The sequence below is a fragment of the Poecilia mexicana genome, unplaced genomic scaffold, assembly GCF_051168715.1.
Source record: "Poecilia mexicana isolate PSO_F unplaced genomic scaffold, ASM5116871v1 scaffold_17, whole genome shotgun sequence".
NCBI lineage: Eukaryota > Metazoa > Chordata > Actinopteri > Cyprinodontiformes > Poeciliidae > Poecilia > Poecilia mexicana.
In genome coordinates this window covers 244,173-270,308 of record NW_028263386.1, presented here as the reverse complement: position 1 = coordinate 270,308, position 26,136 = coordinate 244,173, and the positions used below count along the sequence as shown (strand labels likewise).

Genomic DNA, 26,136 nt, shown 5'->3' with positions numbered 1-26,136 from the left:
TAAGCGAAGGTTTCGTATTTTAAACGGATTTCTCGGTTTTTCTGCTCGGTTGTCCCCGAGTCCCCGGAACATTCATGGCGGCTTCGCAGTGAGGCTTTCTGGGGAACCGAGGTCGAGCCTTCCCGCTGCGACCCAAAAGCAGCTCCTGGTTCCGGTAATCGGGTCGGTTCGGCCGGGGGAACCGCAGATGGTGTGTTTCCAGAACCTTTCAACGGCATTCCAGGTCATTTCAGACCGTTTCTGCGGTTTTCTGCTGCAAGAGGATTATCGGCTCCACATGTCGGAACCAGCGATTCTGCGGAGATTAAACCACAGAAACGGTTTAATCTCGCAGTTTGGCCGCTTTTACTCCTAATTTAGACAGACTCCCGTGCGCCTTCCAGCGAAAGCTACGTACTGACTCCTGCCGGAGGAGGGACGCCATTACCGGGGCAGCTGCAGCCAGGCGGCCCGCTCAGTCCGCGGGGCCCCGGGCAGGCTCCTGAAGGGCGGCCCCTGATGGCCCCCAGGGCTCGGTGGAGACCCGGACCCATCAGCACAGCAGGTCCCAGTTCAACAGAAAACCCCACATGGTTTCTCCCAAACAGAACCAGAGCCGGTCCGGTTCAGAGCGACACGGAGCGGAGCGTCCAGCTGCTGCTGTAAGAGCCAGACCGCTGCTGCTCGGTCCTGCCCCCTGCCGGCCAGCCGAGGAGGAGGCAGCACCACCTCCTCCAGGAGTCCTGACCCGACCCAAAGGGAGGTTCCGACAGGTTCCGACCCAAAGGGAGGTTCTGGAGGGTTTTTTGGTGAAACTCTGCTTATCTAAAAGTGTCAGTTATTTTTTCTAAAAGATTTTGTTTGGTGAACTAAAACAAAATTTAAATCATGATTCTGGCAGAAAAACATGTCCAACCTGAAGGACAGGTTTGTGCGTGTGTGTGTGTGTCTCAGATGGACAGGTGTGTGTGTGAGCGTGTGTGTCTCAGATGGACAGGTGTGTGTGTGTGTGTCTCAGATGAAGAACAGGTGTGCGTGTGTGTGTCTCAGATGGACAGGTGTGTGTGTGTGTGTGTGTCTCAGATGAAGAACAGGTGTGCGTGTGTGTGTGTGTGTGTGTGTCTCAGATGGACAGGTTTGTGTGTGTGTGTGTGTGTGTGCGTGCGTGTCTCAGATGGACAGGTGTGTGTGTGTGTGTGCGTGTGTGCGTGTGTCTCAGATGAAGAACAGGTGTGTGTGTGTGTGTGTGTCTCAGATGGACAGGTGTGTGTGTGTGTGTGTGTGTGTGTGTGTGTGTGTGTGTGTGTGTGTGCGTGCGTGTCTCAGATGGACAGGTGTGTGTGTGTGTGTGCGTGTGTGTGTGTGTCTCAGATGAAGAACAGGTGTGCGTGTGTGTGTGTCTCAGATGGACAGGTGTGTGTGTGTGTGTGTGCGTGCGTGTGTGTGTGTGTGTGTGTGTGTGTGTGTGCGTGCGTGTCTCAGATGGACAGGTGTGTGTGTGTGTGTGCGTGTGTGTGTGTGTCTCAGATGAAGAACAGGTGTGCGTGTGTGTGTGTCTCAGATGGACAGGTGTGTGTGTGTGTGTGCGTGTGTGTGTGTGTCTCAGATGGACAGGTGTGTGTGTGTGTGTGTCTCAGATGAAGAACAGATGTGTGTGTGTGATTGCAGAGCGGCGAGGGGCGGAGCCTCCGTCAGGATGAACGGCAGCAGCAGCGTCTCTGCGGCTCAGAGGATCAAGGCTGAAGCAGGTAAGTGTGTGTCGGCCCCGGCCCAGTGGTGGCAGCATCATGGCGCTGACGGCTGTCCGTCCGCAGACGCGTGGAGCCAGGAGGACTGCCTGACGCTGCTGGAGCGGATCCGCGGCCTGCTGCCCGACGGAGACGCCATGAAGTACAAAACCACCGAGTCGCACTTCGACTGGGACAAGGTCGGCTTCGGCCGCTTCACCGGGGACATGTGCCGCCAGAAGTGGCAGAAGGTCTCCTGCGAGGTTCGGCCCGCCGCCAGTGGGCCCGGTGGGTTAGGGGGTTAGTGTTGGGTTCTGGACCTTCACCTTTCATTCTGGTTCTGTTTTCAGGTCCGGAAGTACCGGACCATGACGGAGCTCATTGTGGACGCTATTGAGTTTGTCAAGAACCCGTACAAAGGCAAGAAGCTGAAGGTGAGTGGTGCAGGTGCAGAACCGAGCTCAACGGCAGAATCGGACCAGTTCTGACCCTGTGTCTCTGTCCAGACCCACCCAGACTTCCCCAAGAAGCCGCTGACTCCCTACTTCCGCTTCTTCATGGAGAAACGAGCCAAATATGCCAAGATCCATCCGGAGATGAGCAACCTGGACCTCACCAAGATCCTGTCCAAGAAGTACAAGGAGCTGCCAGATAAAAAGAAGGTCAAGACTGGAACCAGGAACCAGGAAGCGAAACCAGAACCAGAACCAGCTCACATGGACCCCATGTCTCTGCTTTGTTTCAGCAAAAGTACATCACAGAGTTCCAGCGGGAGAAGGAGGAGTTTGAGAAGAACATGGCCCGGTTCAGGTGAGTTCCATCCAGTGGTTCCAGTTCCGTGGTTCCAGTCCCGTCCTGATGCACGGTGTCCTGCAGGGAGGAGCATCCAGACCTGATGGAGGAGAGGAAGAAGTCGGACCTGCCGGAGAAACCCAAGACACCCCAGCAGCTGTGGTACAACCACGAGAAGAAGGCCTACATGAAGCTGCACCCAGAGGTACTGGCCCGGTTCTGCCATCGGCTCGCCCGGTTCTGCTGCCACCTCGGCACCATCCACTGACCGGAAGCGTGTGTCCTCAGGTGAGTCAGAAGGAGCTGAAGGAGGCGCTGAGGAGGCAGTGGTCACAACTGTCCGACAAGCGCAGGCTGAAGTGGATCAGCAAGGCGCTGGAGCTGCAGAAGGACTACGAGGTGAGGTTCTGGTTCTGGTTCTGGCTCTGGTTCTGGCTCTGGTTCTGGCTCTGGCTCTGGTTCTGGCTCTGGCTCTGTCTCTGGTTCTGGCCTGACCCACCTCCTTGGTCCTGACCTGGCAGACTCTGTGTTGCAGGACAGCATGAGGGCGTACCACGAGGCCCACCCAGACTCCAACTCAGAGGAACACGTCCGCTCTGTCCTCACCAAGGCCGAGAGACAGCTGAAGGACAAGTTTGATGGACGGCCCACCAAGCCGCCGCCGTGAGTCCACCAGTACCACCAGTATAACCAGTAGAACCACTACGGTAACAATAGGGTTGTAAATTCTTCCACCGTCTGTAGCGCTGTGTCAACCCAGTGCACCGAGTCTGCAGCCTGAACGTTAAGGCCCAGATTGTAGTCTAAACCAATCAGAGACAGAGAAAGCCTGAACCCTGCTCTGATTGGCTGATCATGGACATGTCCTGCAGTCAGAGAGCTGGGTAAGGTAGTCTAGGCTACTCTATGCTATGCTAGGCTAAATTAAGCTAATAGTCTGGCCTAGCTTAAAGTAGTTATGTTAGGCTACTTTAAGCTAGTCCAGACTACTCTCTCCTAGAGTAAGCTGGACTAAGTTAACCCAGGTTAGGCTGCTCTACACTAGGATAGTCTAACTCTCCCTACTGCAGTAGGGAGAGTTAGACTCTGTTAGAACGATGTGTGTGACCAGGGGGTGTAGAGAGAACCTTACAGACTCCCTATTATCCTCTTCCATCCACTCAACCCCCCCAGCACACACAGCATTCATCATTGTTGTGTTTCCTTTTTTTTTTTTCCATTCATCCATACCGCTTCCCGCGCCCCCCTGCAATGGTACGGTGAGCCCCCTAGGATGTGCGCCCCACAGTTTGGGAACCTCTGGGCTAGGCTATGCTACACTAGGCTACTCTGTTATATGCAAGGCTAACTTAGGCTACATTTGTCAGAGAAACAGAGATGTAGCACTGATGAAGAGGAAATCTGGAAAAGTTGAGTGGTGAACCCCGAAATGCTGGAGGTTGTGGTGGTGTAACTGGTCCCAGTGACATTTCCCAGTTCAGCTCAATCGCTGCCGGTTCAGCCCAGTTCAGCCCGGCGGGTCCCAGTTCAGCCCGGCGGGTCCCGGCACCCTGCTGCTAATGTTCAGTCAACTGGTCCCAGTTCAAACAGTTCATGAACCAGCAGGGTGTCCAGTCGCTGGCCCACAGCATCCCTCGTAGTGAGCATGCTTGTAGCAACAGTGGCGAGAAAACAGCAGAACCAGAACCTGACGGTTCTGGCGGTTCTTTACTGGAACCAGAAAATGTTTGGACACGATTCAGGTGTTCGTGTTTTTACGTTTCGCGTTATAAAACATGGCGGGGCGGTATTACTACCTTTATGGACGGTGATTAAAAGGAACCACGATTAGTTATAAAAATAGGCCTTATTTGTGAAATACTTATTTTAGATGTACAAACAATACAGGACTGTAGGTTATTTAGTTTTTATAACTTTTAATGAAATATTTTCACAGGATTTGTTGCCATGTTCACGCTGCAGTGCATTCTGGGTAAATGAGTGTAAAGGTCCAACTGCCTGGCTCCTCCAGCCAAACGGTGATGAATAACTTTATGAAGCCTTTTTGATTTGAACCGAAGCTCGTTGAAACCGATCAGAACGTAGAAACAACAAGAGGCGATGAAGAGGAGGAGCAAACAGAGGAAGAGTTGGCTGTAGAAGCTGCTGCCGCCTTCAGGTTCATAATGAAACAATGAATGAGACTCACCTCTGGTCACCGTGTGATCTGGTTCGGTTCTGAAGCGCTGTGTCCGGTTCGGTAACAGCTGTTCCTGGTGGTGGTTTCACATTCAGGTCCGGTGTTCTAGCTCCGTTAGCTCCCAGCTTCTGTAGCGGTTCGGCATCAGCTGTGCTGCTTAGAGTGCGGTCCAGTGCAAATAGCCACACCGGACTTAATTACCACCAACACCGGACCTCCATGGGTCCGGTCGGACCGGTGATGTCAGTACCGCAGGCCTTATAGCTCCTGTTAGCATCTCAAAGAGCGTCCAGCTCTGCCTGTCTCAGCACGGCATTTATTTTTAGCTCGTTAAGGTAACGATCACCTGTTAGCTTCCTTGGTTCTGCTGGTATAAATGGCTCAAAGTGTGGTGGAGAAATGTCCAGGGTCCAGATTAGGTCCTTCGTTGGGTTCCACTCCAGCTCTCGCACTGCACTCTCCTTTCTTTCATGTGGGAAATTATCCAGATTCGCCTCAATTTTCAGTGTTGTAGTACTCGAGATCGGTCTTAGTCTCGAGACCATTTTCTGATGGTCTCGGTCTCGGGCGCTGAGGACTCGGCATTTTATTTCAAGACCAGTCGAGACCACAACTGTGAAATATCACTAAAGTACAGCATACTGTCCAGTTTATTTGTTAACATCGTTGTTTTCAGTGGATGCAAAACGCACCGATTAAAATCCAACCAATAACGTGTTTCTGTTACTCCCTCCTCCCCTCACTCGCACGCGGCGCTCTGAGACATGCGCAGTGGTTTCCTCTGAGCAGGAGAAAATGTCTGTCTAATCGTCAGTAATGGAATATCGCTGCATAAATCATAAGAAATCCGATGGCACAGCTAACTCAGCAGCGCTTCGCTTTCACAGATGGTGGAGACAACGTCTAACTTTTTTAATCACTTAGAAAAGTAGCTCAAAGAAGGTAAGCTCCGTTAACGTGATGTTAGCAAAGCTAGCTGTACAGAGACACAAAAGCATTTGTGATGAAAAAAAGTTGTCACTCACTGCACTTAATTATTGTGCGGAGGTGTTGACTGACTTGTTGCATATATGGAACAACACTGTGTCCAAAAGTCTGCAATATGGTGATGTGACATTCAGGAACAGTACGATTTTTCTGAACGGTTCTCTACTTAGAAGATAGGGCTGGAGTGTCACTGAGAGCCATTTTTTGTTCTTGTAATGCTCTGTGTACACTGCAATAGCTATCATTATTTTATTTAATTATGTACATTGATATTTTTTAAATGAACAAATAAATAAAACAAGAACGAAAGAGAACGCAGAGCATGCACATTGCTCTATGATTGTCTCCGTTCAAAGTGGGAGCTGTAATGGTAGTCTGCCATGGTGTCAGACTGCCTGGCTTCATGTAGCGGGAGAGAGGGTGAGAACAGTCACGATGAGCGCCTTGTGCTTGGTTACTTCTTACTTGTTGCTCCTTGGTCAGTGTTCATGGTTGAGCGTTATTTACCATCAGGGCACTAGCGGACCAAGTCAGCGTCGGGCGGGGGGGCGGGGCCAATCACGGCCCCTAAGGCATCACCGGGCCCCTTACGTGGAGTGAAACTGAAACTGTTGGGGGGAGAGGGGTGTATTTAACATTAAATACACCCTTCTCAACAGGCGAGGGCGCACTTTCTCTGTCTATAATCACATATTTCAATGACTTGAAACCATTCCTCCCCCCCTGGCACCTCCAGGCCTGGGCCCCCATCTGGCCCGGTTTGGGAGGCAGCACCCTCCCCAGCCCCCCCTATAGCTCCGCGCCTGCGTCAGGGCATTGCCTCAATTGTTATGCTTAATGGTGCAGACAGTGATGGTTTCTGACATGAGCAATATGGGCAAACACCCAGGGCATTATATTTTTAGGGATGGCACAAGACCACCGCGGATTGTAGCACAAAGTTGGTAAATATTTAATATTGGTAAAATGTATTAAGTATTTAATATCTAGGTGTTTTTATGAGAATATGGATCTTTCAGATCAATTTGAGAAGCAATTTTGATCATATTTCACATTTTATCCTGTCATGTAGTGCAGGGCGCTGGTCTTGGTCTTGTCTTGGTCTCGGGTTAGGTGGTCTTGACCACAACACTGTCAATTTTTATTTATTTATTTAAAAAAATTTTATCACAGCCGATAGCAACACAGTGTGGGATTATCTAAAATGACCCCAGTCGAACGCAATATGATAAACAACTACTGGGGTAAAGTTAGCCTTCCTGTTTCCTTCCTGTTTCTCTGTAGACTCCAGTACAGAATGGACCTGATGACGTCATCAACCTATCGGTGAAAAAATGGCGACCACTGTGGTTGAAAAATATAACAAAAGATGTACATTTTTAAAGTAATTATAAGTTCTGGCATATCAAAAATATGTTGTAGGAAAATTACAACATATTAGGCCAACATGTTCAACTACTCCTGGATCAACTAATCATTTGATGGTAAATGTGATGCGGTCCAACATTTGGGCCACCTGACCCCCAGTGACCCCTGACCCCTGCAGGAACGGCTACTCCCTGTACTGCGCTGAGCTGATGGTGAACATGAAGGACGTGCCGAGCACCGAGCGCATGGTGCTGTGCAGCAAGCAGTGGAAGATGCTGACCCAGAAGGAGAAGGACATGTTCCAGAAGCGCTGCGAGCAGGTTGGTCCCGATCCAACTTGACCGGTACCGACCCGGCTCCCTCCCCCTCTAACACCACTTCCTGTCTGCAGAAAAAGAAGCAGTACGACGTGGACCTGCAGCGCTTCCTGGAGGTGAGGCTCCGCCCCCTGACCAGGCCAGGTTCTGGTCTCTGTGAGCGGGTCACGTTGGACCAGAACCAGGCTGCAGATGGTGTCATGGCAACAGGACCACAGTAGTAGCTAGTTGGTCACTGATGCTAGTGGAAATGTTCAAGGTCATAAAGTCATTACTACATCTAGCAATGTGTTGCCATGACAATAGGAACAAATGAGATAAATTCGAGGTAGAGGTCAGAGGTCAGATACATGCAGGTAGCATTCACATAGAGAGGTCAGAGGTCAGTCCAGGCCGTAACGTGTCGCTGTGTTGCAGAGCCTTCCTGAGGAGGAGCGGGACCGAGTCCTGACGGAGGAGAAAATGGGCGGAGCCAAGCTGAATGCGGGCGTGGCTCCCAGCCCACTCAGAGCCAAGTCTCCATCGGTCAAGGTGCCGCCAGAACCAGAACCAGAACCAGAACCAGAGGCCCTGACTGAGCACAGTCTCTGTCTTGCTTCAGGAGCGGAGCCGGGAGGGGGAGCCAGAGGCGTGGCCAGCAGCTGGAGGCGGAGCCACAGCGCCCAGAGAGCGGCGGGACGCCAGGAAGGCAGCGAAGCTTCCAGAGACGCCGAAAACGGCCGAGGAGACGTGGCAGCACAGCGTGACAGGAGATTACCTGGCCAAGTACCGGGTCAGAGGCCGTGGGGGAGGGGCAGTGTGGGTGGGACTGGAGGAGGGTGCAGCAGCTCAGCATGACAAGAGATGACCTGACCTCTGACCCCTGCAGAGTGACCGCAGGAAGGCCCAGGCGGCGATGGAGGCGGCTTGGCGCTCCATGGAGAAGAAGGAGAAAATTCCCTGGATCAAGAAAGCAGCAGAGGACCAGAAACGTTACGAGGTTCGGTACCCTCCTGACCCCTGACCTCTACGTCCTGATTGGCTGCTGTGTGTGCTAACTGCTGCTGTCCTCTAGAGGGAGCTGTTGGAGATGAGAGCGGCCCCTGTCGGCCAGAGGAAGCCCAAGTTCGATGGGGAGCCGAAGAAGCCTCCAGTGTGAGTTTGGGACCGCCGTCGCAGGTTCTGGTTCTTATCCAGGGCCGGAACCGGGCTGGTACTAGACCCGGCAGGTAACTGGCCCAGTTCTGGTCACTGTCCAGTCCCCACTGAGTGCGACCTCTGACCCCAGGAGCGGCTACCAGATGTTCTCGCAGGAGCTGCTGACGAACGGAGAGCTGAACCACTTCAGCCTGAAGGAGCGCATGGTGGAGATCGGCAAGCGCTGGCAGAAGCTCAGCCAGGCGCAGAAGGACAAGTACAAGAAGCAGGTGGAGGAGCAGCAGGTGGAGTACAAGGCCCACCTGGAGGCCTGGGTCAAGGTAAGCCCCGCCCCCAGCTCTCAGGTAGCCCGCTGCCGCCGCTCACTTCTCCTGTCCTCCACAGGCGCTGTCCCCGCAGGACCGAGCTGTCTACAAGGAGTTCTCCTCCTCGGTGAGTCCGCCGCACCCCGCTGCCCTTCCCCTTCCATCCTGCAGGTCACCTGACCCTCAGCCTATCTCTGATTGGCAGAAACGCCGCAGCAGCTCTTCCAAAGCCACCGTCAGCCCCGTGGCCAAGGTCCGTGTGACGGCAAAGGGGAAGGTGGGCGGAGCCAGGGCCGTGACCCCAGGGGTCGCCGTGGGGAAGAGGGCCATGGCATATCGCGCCAAGGTAGGACCACGCCCCGCAGGCTGGAAACCATCAGCATCTCTGGTTCCTCGGTGCGGTGTGCCAGGCTCTGAACCGCTGTGTTTGTGGGACTCTCAGCAGGACATGTCCGACTCCGATGAGGAGGAGGAGAAGAGCGGTTCCTCAGACTCTGATGAAGACGATGAGACATCAGGAAGTTCAGACAGCGAGGATGAAGATGAGGTGAGTCTGCTGTAGTTTCAGGCTGCTTTGGATGTCACGATGATGGAACTAGCTGCAAAGCTAAATCCAGCAGGTTTACATTGATGCTAGCATTGTCCTAGTTTAAGTAAAGAGGAGCTGGACAGCTGTAGCTCCACCCCCTGAGGCAGGACGCTGTCCCTCCTCTTTGCTCTGTTGACTGCCAGCAGGGGGCACTGAGCCCAGCCCATCTGTTGCCCCCTGCTCCTTGTTCAGTTACCATGGGGACCTTTTTAACCACTTCCTGTTTGTATCCTCAGAACGATGATGATGAAGAGGAGGATGACGACCAATCTTCCTCGGAGGAATCCAGCGAGTTGGACTCAGATTAGCCCTGCCCACTCACTGAAGAGGACAGGCTGTGCAGGCCACGCCTCCTCCTCTGCCAGTCATCCGGGCAGACCAATGAGAGGCAGTGCTGTCGGAAGTGGGCGGAGCCTGTTACAAGTGTATCAGTTTATATTTACTTGGTTTTTATCTGATGGACATTTCAGGATGACAGCTTCCTGTTTGTTCTTTTGGGTGGGCGGAGTTTGTACATGACGACATGCAGGGGGCGGAGTCAGTGTTGGACCTCCAATCAGCCGGAGGCCGAGAGAATCTCAATAAATGCACTTTTTCCAAACCGTCTGGTTTCATCACTGCAACAGTTTACACTGAACGGGTCGGTCCGGTTCTGGTTGATCCGGTACGGGGTTCTAAGGAATATGCTTTCATAATGGAAACTGATTAAAGAACCGACCCGAACCGCTCAGTGGAAATGGCTCCAGGTTCTGCTGGGGGCGTGGCTTGGATCACATGACATGGGTGGAAATAAAGACCCAGACTCGGCTCTGTTCAGCTTTTATACACATTTCAGCTGATAGAATATAAACAAACTTCTGTCCTTCTGCTGATACACAAATAAATAATCTGACCTTTCACCCCAAGAACCACACCTTCCCTCCAACCTTTGGCACATGCTTTAAAAACTCCCTCATGCATCACGGTTACCATGGTTACATTACTCTAGAAAACAGAACCCCACCCACAAAAAACACCATTCACACCACCAGCGCACCTGCAGACTGCTGCACTGCCTGATGGGAGTTATTAACCAATCAGGGATGCGCTTCCCTCTCCAGTTGGAGTGACAGGTGAGCGCTGGCCCCGCCCCCTTTCATACACACTCGCACACACACAGACGCAGTCATAGCGGGACGTCCAGCAGCTTCTGGTGCAGGTACTGCTTCACCTCCTCGATGCCGTTCAGCTTCTCCAGCTCGTGGTACGGAAGCTGAGAGGGGACAAGAGACGAGAGGCGGGTCACATGACCGGCTGACGGGGGGCGCTCCAGGTCTCGGTCCGTCGTCCTGAAGGCGACTGACCCGATGTGTTCTGCAGAACCTTTCAGGCAAAACGCCTGCAGGACAGCGGACCTGGACTCCTCTGATCGGCCTGGTTCTGATTCTGGACGGTTGGACTGACCTGCAGGATGACGTAGCCCAGCAGTCGCAGGTGGCGGTCCCTCATGGCGCGGGACCCGACCAGAACCTCAGAGTTGTGGCAGTAGTGCCACTTGTCGTTCACGGACAGGATGACCCTGCACAGAGAAGGGTTGGGATCAGAGGCTGCGGCCCGGTTCTGCTGCGGTCCACAATCGATTTACTGAACAAGGACTAACCTGCGGATGTGCCGCTGGTCTGGGGGCGGGCCATCTGGGTCTGCCCTGGTCGCGGCAGTCCCCTCAGAGTAGAACCCCGCCATCTGTGCACCCTGGACCTCCGACGTGGCCCCGGACCCCTCGTCCTCCAGAATCTTCCCAATGGAGAACTGGAAGAGGGAGTCAGGGCCCCTCGGGGCGGCGGGGGGCGGGGCGGCGCTGTCCGACGGGGGGCTGCTGAGGGTGGAGCTGTCCTGGCTCTCCACTGACGGCTCCTTGGCCAGACCCGTGTAGAACTGCGCCGCGGGAGCGTAGTAGGGGCCGTAGTCCAGGGGCCCGCCCTCGGTGACGGCCAGGGGGCCCTCTGGGGGACGTGGTCTGAAGGCCCTGTCCTCCATGGCCCCGCCTGCTCCGTTGGCCGCCGGACTGGAGGGGTCGCCGCCATCCTCCGGCGCCGTAAAAGGAGAGAAGCACTGTAGCTCTGCGGTCACCGCGGCAACGGCCCCTGCAGCTGACTTGGTCGTTACGGTGATGCACGACGGATGGACACAGGGTCCAGACCGGATGGGCAGAACCCGACCAGAACCGTCCAACCACAGCACAAAGTCTGCAGGAAAAACAAGAACATACAGTAATACTGCGCAGTACCAGGATATCCCTGTGGGGGCTCTGTAGTACCTAATTAGTCCTGTGGGGGGCTCTGTAGTACCTAATTAGTCCTGTGGGGGGCGCTGTAGTACCTAATTAGTCCTGTGGGGGGCGCTGTAGTACCTAATTAGTCCTGTGGGGGCGCTGTAGCACCCAATTAGTCCTGTGGGGGGCGCTGTAGTACCTAATTAGTCCTGTGGGGACACTGTAGCATCTAATTAGTCCTGTGGGGGCACTGTAGCACCCAATTAGTCCTGTGGGGGGCGCTGTAGTACCTAATTAGTCCTGTGGGGGCACTGTAGCACCCAATTAGTCCTGTGGGGGGCGCTGTAGTACCTAATTAGTCCTGTGGGGGGGGCGCTGTAGTACCTAATTAGTCCTGTGGGGGCGCTGTAGTACCTAATTAGTCCTGTGGGGGGCGCCGTAGTACCTAATTAGTCCTGTGGGGGGCACCGTAGTACCTAATTAGTCCTGTGGGGGCGCTGTAGTACCTAATTAGTCCTGTGGGGGGCACCGTAGTACCTAATTAGTCCTGTGGGGGCGCTGTAGACCCCTCAGATCTTCTGGTTCTCGTCTCCTTTGCATCCCCAGAACCAGAACCAAACGAGGAGAAGCAGCATTCAGTTTCTATGCGCCACGGATTTGGAACAACCTTCCAGAATACTGCAAAACAGCTGAAACACTGGGTGCCTTTAAATCTCAACTTAAAACCCACCTGTTTAGAGTTGAATATGGCAATTGATGCCTTCAATGTATTTGCGAGTGACTGGGGGTCATTGCGCGTATATATAACCCTGTAAATTCTAGACTCTGACAGGTAACCAATTAATGCACAAAATCCGCGTAGGACAGCGAAAGTCCTAGCGCAAAATTTTCGCGAAAACAGGCGGACGGAGCCTGGTGCTGCAAGGCTGGAGGCCTTGTCCTGTTAGGCTGCGGGGCCTGGCTAATACCCGTGTTAAGAAATGGAAGGTCTGCATAGATCATATAACTTGAATGGACAGGAAGTCCAACAGAATGATTTTATCTTTTCTTTTTATCACTTTCTTTTTATTTTTCTTTCTCACTGTTTAAACTTATGTAAAGCACTTTGAAATGCCTTGCTGCTGAAATGTGCTATACAAATAAAATTTGAATTGGTCCTGTGGGGGCGCTGTAGCACCCAATGGGGTATATGCCATGAGAGGTGGTGACGTATTTCCGTTTGAATTTATTCCACATAGGTTGGTTCCGGGTCCTGCTTGCTCCTATTGTTTTTGGCCGAAGCTGCAAGATCTGTACCATGAAAAAGACGCAAAACTTAAAATATCTGTGAGCTGCTGGTACAACGACTGAGTTTTGTGGTGTGCCGTTGTGTCCAGTAATTAGCCAGTACCATCTGGTGCTTAGTTTTTTCATTTTCCAGCTGATATCAAGGCGACAGCAGACTGTAGCCAAAACTTAGCCACTACGGCTAACACTTGGTTTGTAGCTGCCTGCTATTTCAAAGCTTGAGGATATTGAAGATCCAGCGTCAGAAATGGGAAGATGGGGGATATAAAGGTACGTGGTTCGTTTAGTGGAATAATTTGTTGGAGGAAAATAATGCCGGAGGAAACCCACTGCAACGGGAACAGGCTGAGAACAGAGGCAGCGATTCGGCACAAGGTAAGTCAATATGTGTGTTGATGCGTTTATGTTATATGGAGTATGAAATTATTTTTAGGCAGCTCCTTAGCTTTTGTTTATGTGACAATTATATAAAATACATTTAACATGCAGTCTGAGCGATACCGAGCACGGTAATTTAAAAACAGCCGAGAGCAGCAACGCTCCAAACCACACAAGAAGTCAGTCAGATTAAGGTCCAAAACCTTAAGTGGCACCGACCCACATAAAAAACCCACAGAACAAATGGTGCAAATCACGTATTTCCCGAATCCCAAATATATTATCTACCTTTGCTGTTTCATCATTATAATCCACGTTAGAGTGAATTTTTCCACTTGACTGCTATAATCTGTTCTTGCGTTACACGACGTAATTTCTCTTTTTTTCCCTCTGAGATTCTGCTTAGAAAATGAGGTTATGAAGTTACATCCTCCTGCTGCTTTTTGTTTTTAAAATGGTTAACGGTTACTGTGGGCAAATCCAGCAAGGACCAAGTGAAAAACTCCATCTCTAACACAGAGTGACCTGCGCACCGGAAGCAGGCTATGTGGAAAAAAAATGCGGAAGTGCTAAAACGGAAGTCCGTGGCATAAACCCTATTAGTCCTGTGGGGGCGCTGTAGCACCCAATTAGTCCTGTGGGGGCAATGTAGTACCTCATCAGTCCTGGTGTAGTACTGAACAGCCATGTGGGTCTGGGTGTAGTACCTGTGTAGTATCCAGGGGGCAGCACCTCGTCCTGTTTGTAGCTATGTTCTCCCAGCAGTTGGCGCAGAGCTTCAGCCACCAGACCTTTATAGCTGGAAAACCCGACAGAACCAGTCAGACCGAAAAGAACCAGCAAGTTCTTCTGGTTCTAACTGCTGACACATCTCTTTTAGATTCAAAAGCTTCTGTTAGTACCAGCTCAGGAACACTCAGAACCTCCGATGTTCGTTCAACTCTATCGGATCAACCCAATCTGGGCCCAAAAGCAAAACCAGCCTGTTCCTGGTTGTGGAGGAAATTTATGACTCGCATTTAAAGCCCCTGCCCTCTTTGATCCAGCCATGCGCCCCTCTGAAAAGGCCTGGTCCTGATCCAGGTGTACGCAGGTCTCACCTGTACTTCCGGTTGACCTCGTCCGCTGTGAGGGCATGGTCAAACATCAGCACCTTGTGTGCGTCCTGCAGGCGAGGGCCGACGTAGTCACGGTACTCCAACTCTACCGCCGCGTCCAGAAGAGACAGGTACCTTCTGACAATCAGCGCATATGGACTATCTGAGGGCAGAGGATACTGGTTATACTGGGGGAGCATCACGCCACCATTCTACCACAGGGTTCAACCAGTTCAGACCGCCTACACTGGTTCCACTAAGGTTTAACGGACTGTTTTACTGGCTGTCTCTCTGGTACCATGTAAGACGCGGTATCAAGGGTCTCACTGTTTGCTCACTTGTGACATTGCTGATGAAGGCAGAGGAAAAGACTCGGTGCAGCACAGTTCCAGGGAAGTGGCCAAGCTGGAACAGGGACATGAGGATGTTGACGGTGGCGAGCGGCGAGCATAGCGCCTTGAGCTCCACCGCCTCTTCCAGCCGGGAGAAGAACTGCTGCTCAGCGGACGGACGGTAACTCATCCTGCTGAATGGGAACACTAGCTTCTGGATTACCTGATGAGATAGACGTTGGTCAGAGCGCGCCCGCATTTCCCAACCCAACAGTGAGGCAGAGGCATCCTCACCTTACTATCCAGGTACTCAGCCTTCCTGATCAGAAAGTCGGCAATGGTGTCGAGAAGCCGGGTCTCCCTGAGCCGATGGCGGGCGATGTACTTGGCGATTAGGGCCATGGTGTATGGCGTGATGCTGTCCACCTTCTTGGGTAGCTCCTCTGCAGGAGACAGTCACAGCAAGGTTAGATCAGGACAGGTGGACACATGGACAGGTGGACGTTCTCAGGGAGCCTACCTGCCAGGCTGTTGATGAACTTCTCCTGTCGGTTCTGGTAGAACAGGTGAGAGCTGAAGATCAGCTCCAGACTCTTGTTACTGGCCTCTCGAGCACAGGCTGCCAGCATCTCGTCCAACAGCGCCATCTCCTGGTCACGGACGCCACTGACGCTGGCCAGAGTGTGCTTGACAAGTCGCAGGATCTTCCTGAGGACACGAATCAGCTGTTAGAGTCTTCAGAGGTCCACTCACCGGGTATCAGCCGCAGACCTGACTCACCTGTTGGTGACTAGCTGCTCTGGATTCGGAGGCGTGTTGATAGCGGCGGCAACCCCTGTAGCTGGCTCTGCCATCTGCAGCGAGCGCCATTTGAGTCGGTAGTAAGAGAGCAGCAGGAACAGCGTTTGCGGGTGGCGCTCTCGCTCCAGGTTCTTCTCCAGGCCGGCGAGGCAGGCCTCAGTCAGCGGGTGCTGGCTGCCCGGGTGCAGCCGCATGCTGGAGCTGAACACCATCGACACGTCCTTCTGGTTGAACTGGTTCAGTCTGGACTGGGATTCCGCCTCCAGGACCACCACCACCTTGGAGTCACTAGGCAGTCCTGGAGGTACAAAGGTTCAGTGAGGTCAGAGTCAGGGGGCAGATCCTGTGAGCTGTGTGAAGGCCTTACCGAGCGAGGCGACAGCATACAGGCAGTTGACGATGCTGAAGTTGTCGAACTTGGCGCAGTCGTTGACAATGGCATTGCAGAGGGTCTGGAAATCCGGCTGGTCCAGGATCTGCCGCCTGTCTGCCTCTGACGCTTCCCCATCCGCGCCATCCCCAGCAACTCGCGGCGATGGCGTAGCCTGCAGCAGCTGGCCGATCTTCTGCAGGGCGACGGGATAGTGGTTGTGAGAGATCTTGGCGGGGTTCTGTGTGACCCAGCGCAGAACCTCGTCGGGTTGCCGTGAGCGTTCGATCAGACGCTTCATGGTGAAAAACGTGTCATAGCTCATCTTCTCATGGATGAAGTTCCATGTCTTCTTCTTGCCGCCACCACCGGCCATTGCTCCTCCCCCATAGGAGTGGACCGGCACATGGTGCTGGTAATGTGGAGGCAGAGGGGGTGGAGCCAGATGGTGGGGGTGATAGTGATGGTGGAAGTGAGGTCCTCGGTGGGCGTCTGGACGGCCCTGGTAGAGAGGGTAAGTCGGGGGAGGCGGTGGGTGAAGATGGTGGGGGAGGTGGGGTTGAGGACCCTCCAGCACCGCCAGCCCCGCCCTCCTGCTTTGCTTAAGCCCCCCTCCGCCTCCCCCTCCTCCCCCCGCAGTGCTGTAGAGGCGGGTGGCGTACATGGCGACGGACTGAGCGGCGTGTCGAGGAGGGAGGAGGTGAGCTCGACTCAGGAAGCGCCACCCAGTGGACCAACACAGCATAGTCCAGCAGCCAGACCACCTGGAGGCTCCGGCTCAGCTCTCCTGCAACATCCCATAATATTCACACTGTTACACACAACCCAGCAGGTTCTGCTCCCATTCACTGTCCCAGAGGACCAGAACCGGACTAATTGGGGCCGATGCTGGCCCAATTAGTTCCTGTAATTAGAACCTCGTTGGAAGTCAACGAGCCCAACAGGAGGTGCCATAGGAGGCCCCTGGACCTCAGCTTTGTTAACTGGACTTGGGCTGGTTCTAGTCGGTTCTGATGCTGGTTAACAGGACATCTTGGTAACATGGCAACTAATTTCCTCATACATGATCTAAGAAAGTCTCGGAGGTCTAAATGTATAGCAGAAAAGCAGCAGGTCGCTCCAGGTCCAGGTGAGGGGACACACCTTTGACCTTTGAGGGCCGCAGCTGCTGGGGCCCCCACACCACAGGGGCCCCAAGACCACCAAGCAAGCATGATAGAAAAAACAACATTGAATAAAGTAAACTAATTGCTATTATACATGTAAAATCAATTTCCATATTGTTTTTATAATTGTTACACTAATGGTTAATCTCTTCCTGTTGATGGTTGTCACCTTGCAATCTTGATTACTGTAAATTTATTGTTTTTTAGCTGATGTTACTTTCACACAGATAAAATAATATGGCACACTTTAGTACCTCTGCATTTTAAAATCTAAATCAATTTTTTAGTTTGTTACTCTTGTACAGTTAAAATCAGAAGCAATAGTAGAGATGCTAATGATTGTAGGTTTGTTATGCAAATTGACTAGCTTAGGAATGAGGAATTATCTGGTGTTGACATACTGGTATTTGGGGCCCCAGATAAAAATCTGATTGGAGACCAAAAAAGGCTTGGACCGGATTATAAAGGAGGTCAGATGCTTGTTGGATCAGAACCCGCAGAGATCCACAGGCTATTGCTCTAGAGCTGGTGATTTTAATGTTTAGCAACGGTTTTTAGTTTAACATGACTGGGTTTGGGTGACAAACGGATCAGTTCTGGTACCAAACAAACAGCTGAGAATATGTATTACAATAAGACCTGGTCAGAGGAAGCTGAACCTTGACCTGTCAACCTGAACTTCATTATGACATCATTCAGGTCCAACAAGTCCACTTGACAGCTCACCTGACCTCTGAGCTAGAAGAAGGCGACTAGACCGAGTCCCAACTGCTGTCAGCTGCACTTCCAACATGTCTGCCCCTTCGCTCCTTCAGTAACTCCAACCTTCTGCTGGACATATTTTAACTGATAATCCTCCAGATCACATGAGGAGAACTATCAACCACTTTAAAGGCAACTGGTCCAAACAGTGTTTATCTCCTCAGAACTAAACACCCCAGCTAATTATAAGCTAATTCTATTTATATGCTAACCGAGCTAACGGGCTGTACTGCCGCAGACAGCAGCTTCCTTTGGGTTCAAGTATCTCCAGACGCCCCGTTTACATCACATTTAACAGTAACAAATGACCACAATATCATATATGACCGAGTCTCATTAGAGACAAACTCTGCAGCTAGTAGCGGCTGTACGCTGCAAACCCAGACTACATGCTAATCTAATCAGGCTACATGCTAAGCTAAGCTTCCTCTAGGCTCCAGTAGCTTTGGCTGGTTGCTCCGGCAAGGTACGGTTGTCCTTCCCCCTCTCTGTCACAGGATCAACGGGCTGCTCTCCGAGATTTTAACCCGGGTCAGAAGCTGACAGTGGCGGATTCGTTACCTCATAGCTCAGTACCGCCGGTCCCTCCACTATGTGAACAACAAGAAGCCGCTGACGGTCCAAGTTCAGCGGGAAAACAGTGATCAGTCAGCCCGTTCATTCCTCTACACAGTCCGCAAACTCCATCACGGTGTCCCCGGCTCGCACCGACAAAGGGGCTACAGCGCCACCCTGCGGCGGGAAACCAGGGGGATTTACTTTTGGTTCGCGGTTAAATTAAGCTTGTCTTAGGGGACAAGTATTGTTATCTAATATCACGGCTCACTTATTCTGCGCTCTCCTTGCATTTAGACAACCAAACTATAAAATCTGTTGACCAATGTTATTCAATTTCTTATAGAAAAATCATATACATTACTTAAGAAAATCAGTGGGAATTCTTATGAAAAAGGAGGTTGGATTTTCTAGATTTCACAACTCTAAATAATAGATTCAAAGTAAATTGGTTAAAGTAGAATCTAAAAAATTCATCCTCCGTTTGGAATACTTTGCCAAATTACATTTTCTCCAGTGTAGGGGGTCTTAATTTCCTCCTCCTCTGTAATTACAAAGTAGAGAAAATACCAGTAAAACTTTCTGCATTTCACAAACAAGCACTTCTTCATGGGTACTTATATGTAAACATCATTTTTCTCCCCATAAATTCTTCATCTGGAATAACCAATATATCCTTCAAAAAATAAATCTTTATTTTATCCTAAATGGTTTGACGATAAAAATCCTTCTGTGGGTCATCTGACAAAAATGGGTGTTTACTCAGTTATAATGAGTTCAAACTCAAGTATAACCTTGCTGTAACTTCTAAACAGTATGATATTGTGTTTGATGCTGTAACTAATGAAATATGTGAACTCCATCCATCCATTTTCTAACACCTTGTCCCTTAGTGGGGTCAGAAGGTGCTGCTGCTTCTCCATCTAACGTTCCAGGCGAGAGGTGGGGTCCCCTGGACAGGTCACCTGGACAGGTCACCTGGACAGGTCACCTGGTCAGGTCACCTGGACAGGTCACCTGGTCAGGTCACCTGGTCAGGTCACCTGGACAGGTCACCTGGTCAGGTCACCTGGTCAGGTCACCTGGACAGGTCACCTGGTCAGGTCACCTGGTCAGGTCACCTGGTCAGGTCACCTGGACAGGTCACCTGGTCAGGTCACCTGGACAGGTCACCTGGTCAGGTCACCTGGACAGGTCACCTGGTCAGGTCACCAGTCTGTCGCAGGCAACACAGAGACAGACAGGACAAACAAACATGCACACACACACTCACACCTAAGAACAATTTGGAGAGGCCATTGTGAACTCTTTAGAAATAATGTTGATGAATATAAAGCCTTGTTGAATGTAACTGACTCCATCGTTGGTAAAGTGTGTTTTTCTTCTACTTGTAAGAATAACAGAACTATTCGTTCCCTGTTTCAACAAGATATTATTTCTGTACCTTCATCTGTTTTCTATTGGAAGAATTCTGTCCCTGATGAAGGTGAACTCATCATCAGAAACTTTTCATAGACAACAAAATGAAAGATCTCTTGTAAACTGTAATCAAATTTATCCTACTAATCAATACATGATGAAATATATGAAAACAATAAACCCCAACTGTAGCATCCAGAAACAATTAGTCTTTTATTCTGTAATTGTCGTATCAAAATTTTTTATAAATTGTTATATTGATGCTAAATGTTCCCTGAGGTATGGGCATATTATTTTTGGTTTTCATGGTAAGAATACAAATGCAGGCAAAAGACTGACAATCAATCTAATTATTATATTTCGCAAATTTCATATTCAAAAATGTAAATTTTCATCATCTTCACCCTTTTCAGCTTTTTATTTTTATTTTTTACAGTTTTGGTTAAGGAATTCGAACTTTGTTTATCCACTATTTCCAAGAGTATGAACAAAAAAGCTGTAAAAGCATATGAATGTTGTAGATCTCTGACTATGTTTAATTTGTCATGTCTGTAATATCTGCTCTCTATTCTTTTTATTTTTCATACCAATGTATGAAATCTACACCACTGGCATACTTTTCAATGATAAAAAACTTGAATAAAACAACAAGAGACAGTACAGTGGGCTGAAGACAGAAGTTTCCTGAGGAACCTGTTCACTGACATACAGCTGATGAACTGTGGTCTGTGACCCAGACAGGACATCCGTCTGGTGGATCTAAACTTGGACTCCGACACATTTAGACACATTTTAATCGACGTCTCCATCGATTTACCTGACGAATATGGCGGCTCCAGGGGCAGTCAGGGCGGAAGAGGGTTTTCCTCCTTCTCCACTGTTCCCTTTAGGGCCTGCAGGCGGCGCGGTGATCTTTACCAAACTCTAATCGAAGAAGAAGGCGTGGAGGAAATATGTCGGCGCCGCTGGATGATTACGGAACGTTTGTTTTGGACCCGCTCCGTGTTTAGAACCCCGTCCAGCCTCAGTGCCATGGCCCACCGATACCTACGGCTGCCTGCGGGCTGCAGGAGCCTGGTCCGGCTGCTGCTTCGGCCCTGCGGAGCTCCAACCAGGACGGTAGGTGGGGGGCGGAACGACAGGCTCACCTTGACCCGCTCTGCTTGGGTTCGGTTCGGGAAGCCGCTCAGAGCCCGCACTGAACTCAAAAACATGTGGTAATCTGAGCGGATTGACTGACGTTTTCACCTGCTACAGAGGTGTGACGTAAGCCAGGTGTCCTCTGTTTTCAACTCTAAACGTGTGACGTCAGAGCCTGGTTTACTGATGACGACATTGATTACGTATTCATCATAGAGTGATGTAAATTCTGAGGGTCAGATGCGCTTTGGTCCGAAACAGCACTGTCCAGAACAGTTCTGTTGGTCTAAATGAATGGGTCCGCAACCCATGAATCCAGAACTTGTGTTCATGAAGTTGTTTAAGCCAACCTGTGGACCCTCCTCCCCCTCTCAGGTGTCTCCAGCCGGTTCTGGTCGGGTGCGGAGTGGGCCCGACCCGCTGAGCGAGCTGCTGGGAGCCTCCAGGATCTTGAGCTCCAAACCGCCCAAAGGTGAGTGGGGACCCGGTTCTGGTTCTGTCCTCATCTTGGCAAACACGGGTCGGAGTTCTAAGTATGGCTCCACTTAGAGCCACCTCTGATTCAGGTGAACTGAATCGTTGAGTTGAAGTGTTCCCGCAGAGAACGACGGAGGTGGTCACCATGGAAACGAACGTGCGCTCAGACTGTTCTTGTTCTCCTTACAGGATTTGAGAAATATTTCCCAGAGAGTCAGAAGCGGGCCAGAACCTCTGAACCGGAAGCTAAAGGTAAAGAAGACACAGGTGAGTCTGAGCATGCGCAGCTGGAGACAGGTGAATAAGTCAGAGAACTACAGAACCGACTCTAGTTCTCTGTAGAGCCTCTTCCACGGCTCTGTCTGTTGAACAAGGTCTCTGATGGCGCCGTCAGACGGTGGTCCTTCAGGTCAGAACCTCCAAAACGGTTCTCTTTCATCAGAAACAACCTGAGAGTTTTGGTTTAGGGGCGGGGCTTACAACAGGTAAACCAATGACCCAGGTTAGGACCGGTTCTAGTCCACTTTACATGAATCAGAGCTAAAACCTCCATGATGATGGATGTGCTGACTTTATAGTGACTCTCCAAACCAAGCATGCTCAAAGCCCAGCCCACTAACGGTTCTGACCCGTTTCAGAGTCCAAACCTGCCCAGAAACCGTCCGGGAAGCCGGGAGGATCCGGGTCCGGAGGAGGGAAACGAGGTGGCCGCAAGGAGGAGAACCACTGGTACAGCCGCCTGCAGAAGGTCAGTCACCTGATCAGGGCACGGCGGGTCCCAGGTGTTACCTGTCCAGGTGTCTCAGCTGCTCCTCTCTCCAGGGTGACGTCCCTTGGGACGACAAGGAGTTCCGCTTGTACTTGCTGACCGGCGTGGCGTTCTGGACTGCCATCACCTACTACTTCTTCCTGCGGGACGGAGGTCGTGAGGTCACCTGGAAGGACTTTGTCAACAACTACCTGTCCAAAGGAGCGGTGAGGAATTCACCTGTGTCTGCCCTGGTTCACAGTCTGCAGCTCTAACTGCTGATTTCCCACCAGGTGGAGCGGCTGGAGGTGGTCAACAAGCGCTATGTCAGGGTGGTGTTCTCTCCGGGGAAGGCTCCGCTGGACGGGGTGCGTCCCATTGGCCTGCTCAAGCCTCAGGTACCTGCAGCACCACCACTGACTCCTCCCCCTGTGCTTCCACCTGCAGCAGTACGTCTGGTTCAACATTGGCAGCGTGGACACCTTCGAGAGAAACCTGGAGACGGCCCAGAGCGAGCTGGGCATCGAGAGCGAGAACCGCCTGCCGGTGGTATACTCCACCGAGAGCGACGGGTGAGCCACGACCTTGCGACCTGACCTACACCCCGACCCCAACCCTGACCCTGTGGTCCTTCCCCACAGGTCGTTCTTGCTCAGCATGCTGCCTACGGCGCTCATCATCGGCTTCCTGCTCTTCATGCTGCGGCGTGGGCCAGCGGGTGGGGGCCGGCCGGGCCGCGGCATGGGGGGTCTGTTCAGCGTTAGCGAGACCACTGCAAAGATCCTGAAGGATGAGATCGACGTTAAGTTCAAAGACGTGGCAGGGTGTGAGGAGGCTAAGCTGGAGATCATGGAGTTCGTCAACTTCCTGAAAAACCCCAAACAGTACCAGGACCTGGGTGCCAAGATACCCAAGGTGAGGCGGGATCAGGGTGAGGTTGGGGTTCTTTCAGGCTGGTGGAGGGTGGGGCCACAGATGGGTTGCCCCAGGATCAGCGGTTATGTTGTGTGGCAGGGGGCCATCTTGACCGGACCCCCAGGAACCGGGAAGACACTGCTGGCCAAGGCAACAGCAGGCGAGGCCAACGTTCCCTTCATCACAGTGAACGGCTCCGAGTTTCTGGAGATGTTTGTGGGAGTGGGCCCTGCCAGGGTAAGGTGCCGCCGGGGAAGTGGGTTGGAGAGCGGTTCCTCTGAGGTTCCTCTGATGTTCCACTCCATGCAGGTTCGGGATCTATTTGTCATGGCCCGGAAGAACGCGCCCTGCATCCTCTTCATCGATGAGATCGACGCCGTGGGCCGGAAGCGCGGCCGCGGCAACTTTGGAGGCCAGAGCGAACAGGAGAACACGCTGAACCAGCTACTGGTGGAGATGGACGGTGGGTCCCGCTTCCGCAGAACCACGGGGTCCACCGGGCCGTTCCTCACTGTCCACTCTGTGCCCCAGGCTTCAACACTGCCACCAATGTGGTGGTTCTGGCCGGAACCAACCGACCCGACATCCTGGACCCGGCCCTGCTGCGGCCTGGGCGCTTTGACAGGCAGATCTACATCGGTGAGCGGGCAACTGGGCGGTTAATTATCAGCCAGGTATCAGCTAGGTGAGCTGAGACAAAGCTCTCTTTCCTTTCAGGTCCTCCTGACATCAAAGGACGGGCGTCCATTTTTAAGGTCCACCTGCGTCCTCTGAAGCTCAGCACAGACCTGGACAAAGATGCTCTGGCCAAGAAGATGGCTGCCCTCACGCCTGGATTTTCAGGTAGTATGCACCCTGATGGGAGTGACCAGTCAGGTGATGGGTGTGTCTGAGCCTCAGGTCATTTGTGTGGATTGTCTGTCCCTTATTGCTGCCTGGCAGGCGCCGACATTGCCAACGTGTGCAACGAGGCGGCACTGATTGCCGCACGCCACCTATCCGATACCATCAATCAGAAGCACTTCGAGCAGGCCATTGAGAGGGTGATCGGAGGTGAGACCCAAACAGAGCCAGCGCAGTGTCAGGTTTTGGTTCCGGTTCTGTAACCTTTCTGTCTCCTGGAGGTCTGGAGAAGAAGACCCAGGTTCTGCAGCCGGAGGAGAAGAAGACAGTGGCGTACCATGAGGCTGGTCACGCTGTGGCTGGCTGGTTCCTAGAGCACGCCGACCCGCTGCTGAAGGTCCGTCAGGTTCTGTATAGATCTGTCTGGATCTGTTGGCATGGCCGGGTTCTAATGCTTTGCTGCCTGTGCAGGTGTCAATCATCCCCAGGGGGCGGGGCCTGGGCTATGCCCAGTACCTCCCCAGGGAGCAGTACCTGTACACCAAGGAGCAGCTGCTGGACCGCATGTGCATGACGCTGGGGGGCCGCGTTGCAGAGGAGATTTTCTTCGGCCGGGTCACCACTGGGGCCCAGGACGACCTCAGGAAGGTCACACAGAGTGCCTACGCACAGGTAAATTGCTCAACCTGGCAGACACTCCTAACTCCTCTGGGTCCGGTCCGTCTGACTCGCTGCTGTCCTCCCACAGATCGTCCAGTTCGGGATGAACCCCAAGGTGGGCCAGGTGTCCTTCGACCTGCCGCGGCAGGGCGAGATGGTTTTGGAGAAGCCTTACAGCGAGGCCACGGCCCGCCTCATCGATTCCGAGGTCCGGGCCCTGATTGGCGAGGCGTACCGCCGAACCCAACTGCTACTGACCGACAAGAAGGCCGAGGTGGACAAGGTACCGCCATCGTCCGCCCTGGTCTGTCGCCCGTGGAATCCCAGCAAGGGAGGGTGGTTCTGGTTCCTCTGGGCTCAGTGGAGTGGGAGGCTGTGGTTCCGGTTCCTGTTCTGGTTGTGACTGTGGTTCCTGTGCTGTCCCGCAGGTGGCGCAGCGGCTCCTGCAGCGGGAGGTTCTGTCCAAAGAGGACATGGAGGAGCTTCTGGGTCGGCGGCCGTTTGCGGAGCGCTCGACATACGAGGAGCTGGTGGAAGGGACGGGCGGCGAGGACGAGGACACGGCGCTGCCGGACGGTCTGAGGGACTGGAACCAGGACCAGAACCAGGACCGGAACCAGGAGAGCCCAGAGGAGCAGGTGGCCCGCCAGATCTCTGGAGGCATGCCCTTCTAGAACCTCCATAAACTGTTCTGTTGGGTTCTGATCTGTTCCACGGGTTCTGAACATTCCCACCTGAGCTGTTCTTCATCAGAACTCTACTGATGCTCCACAGAACCCACTCAGCTTCACATGAACCAGAACCAGGTTCATTCTGCTCATCCAGAACATATCAGAACCAAACAGAACCTCTCCATGTGTATCTGTGTAGAACCCAGACTCTGTGTTTTCCTCAGAACCTCAGCAGGAGGTTCTGGAGGAAAATGTTCCACCAGAACATCTGGCACCGTTCTGATGGGGAAACCATTGGTCCAGAGTTATACTGGGTCCAGCATCCGATCCCACAGCGGGATTTCCAACTCGGGCCCTCCAGAACCACGGTTCTGCAGCCTCTAGACACTTCTCTGCTCCAACAGACCAGAACCAGACACCCGGGTTCAGAGGCCCGGTTCAGGTCTGGAACTGGAAACTTCTAGAAGTTACAGACCAAGGTTCTGTAAAGTTCTTTAAGGTTCTGTTAGGTTCTGCAAAGGACGTTCTCCTGCTGGTGTTCCACAGCCTGCCGCAGAACCTTTGACTGGAAACTGGAAGTGAACCTGCTGTTGATTCTGTTCTGATCCGGACCGATCCGGGTCACAGCCGCAGAAGCACCAGACGTCTGGACGGTTTGGTTCTGGTAAAGTCCTGGAGTGGTTCCAGCTCATAACTAAAGTGGATCAGAACCACTTTAGTTATGGTTCTGATCCATAACTAATCAGAACCATAACTAAAGTGGTCCTTTTAGTTCTCATCCGAGAACTAAAAGGATGAGTTCTCGGCCTGCTCTGTGTGTAAACATGTAAAATGATGTGTGATAATAAAGGTGTTTATGTTGGTTCTGGTTCTGATGGCTCGGT

General features: G+C 52.2%; 3 protein-coding genes across 3 annotated transcripts; 2 read left to right on the top strand and 1 right to left on the bottom strand.

Annotated features, from left to right (window-relative positions):
• The first annotated feature begins 1,628 nt into the window (after window positions 1-1,628).
• On the top strand, window positions 1,629-9,981 carry ubtfl (upstream binding transcription factor, like). Its single transcript, XM_014967919.2, has 19 exons — window positions 1,629-1,727; window positions 1,794-1,969; window positions 2,057-2,140; window positions 2,213-2,368; window positions 2,452-2,516; window positions 2,583-2,703; window positions 2,787-2,897; window positions 3,034-3,161; window positions 7,211-7,352; window positions 7,424-7,465; window positions 7,767-7,880; window positions 7,951-8,121; window positions 8,218-8,328; window positions 8,404-8,483; window positions 8,617-8,806; window positions 8,871-8,918; window positions 8,997-9,137; window positions 9,234-9,338; window positions 9,617-9,981. Exons 1-19 carry the CDS (start codon window positions 1,676-1,678, stop codon window positions 9,686-9,688), a joined length of 2,109 nt encoding a protein of 702 aa, XP_014823405.2. The 5' UTR covers window positions 1,629-1,675; the 3' UTR covers window positions 9,689-9,981.
• Window positions 9,982-10,187: 206 nt separating this feature from the next.
• fastk (Fas-activated serine/threonine kinase) lies at window positions 10,188-18,537 on the bottom strand. Its single transcript, XM_014967915.2, has 11 exons — window positions 18,386-18,537; window positions 15,894-16,683; window positions 15,506-15,824; window positions 15,246-15,433; window positions 15,020-15,168; window positions 14,732-14,948; window positions 14,397-14,556; window positions 14,004-14,095; window positions 11,020-11,605; window positions 10,824-10,938; window positions 10,188-10,632 (listed from the first exon to the last, which is right to left on the bottom strand). Exons 2-11 carry the CDS (start codon window positions 16,639-16,641, stop codon window positions 10,546-10,548), a joined length of 2,661 nt encoding a protein of 886 aa, XP_014823401.2. The 5' UTR covers window positions 16,642-16,683; window positions 18,386-18,537; the 3' UTR covers window positions 10,188-10,545.
• Window positions 18,538-20,722: 2,185 nt separating this feature from the next.
• Window positions 20,723-26,114, top strand: afg3l2 (AFG3 like matrix AAA peptidase subunit 2). The gene is made up of 17 exons (XM_014967916.2): window positions 20,723-20,917; window positions 21,314-21,410; window positions 21,605-21,682; window positions 22,054-22,163; window positions 22,238-22,390; window positions 22,457-22,531; window positions 22,611-22,735; window positions 22,805-23,078; window positions 23,178-23,315; window positions 23,388-23,541; window positions 23,610-23,717; window positions 23,796-23,921; window positions 24,021-24,131; window positions 24,203-24,318; window positions 24,393-24,593; window positions 24,670-24,864; window positions 25,010-26,114. Exons 1-17 carry the CDS (start codon window positions 20,768-20,770, stop codon window positions 25,253-25,255), a joined length of 2,457 nt encoding a protein of 818 aa, XP_014823402.2. The 5' UTR covers window positions 20,723-20,767; the 3' UTR covers window positions 25,256-26,114.
• Window positions 26,115-26,136: the final 22 nt, after the last annotated feature.

Coding starts and splice junctions, on each gene's coding strand:
- fastk (XM_014967915.2), bottom strand. CDS start 16,641: ATGCTGTGTTGGTCCACTGGGTGGCGCTTCCTGAGTCGAGCTCACCTC. Junction 15,169..15,245: donor GTTCATCAACAGCCTGGCAG/GTAGGCTCCCTG, acceptor TGTCTCCTGCAG/AGGAGCTACCCAAGAAGGTG. Junction 14,096..14,396: donor GAGGTCAACCGGAAGTACAG/GTGAGACCTGCG, acceptor CGGGTTTTCCAG/CTATAAAGGTCTGGTGGCTG.
- afg3l2 (XM_014967916.2), top strand. CDS start 20,768: ATGATTACGGAACGTTTGTTTTGGACCCGCTCCGTGTTTAGAACCCCG. Junction 23,922..24,020: donor CCTCACGCCTGGATTTTCAG/GTAGTATGCACC, acceptor GCTGCCTGGCAG/GCGCCGACATTGCCAACGTG. Junction 24,132..24,202: donor CATTGAGAGGGTGATCGGAG/GTGAGACCCAAA, acceptor TGTCTCCTGGAG/GTCTGGAGAAGAAGACCCAG.
- ubtfl (XM_014967919.2), top strand. CDS start 1,676: ATGAACGGCAGCAGCAGCGTCTCTGCGGCTCAGAGGATCAAGGCTGAA. Junction 3,162..7,210: donor CGGCCCACCAAGCCGCCGCC/GTGAGTCCACCA, acceptor TGACCCCTGCAG/GAACGGCTACTCCCTGTACT. Junction 9,138..9,233: donor CCATGGCATATCGCGCCAAG/GTAGGACCACGC, acceptor TGGGACTCTCAG/CAGGACATGTCCGACTCCGA.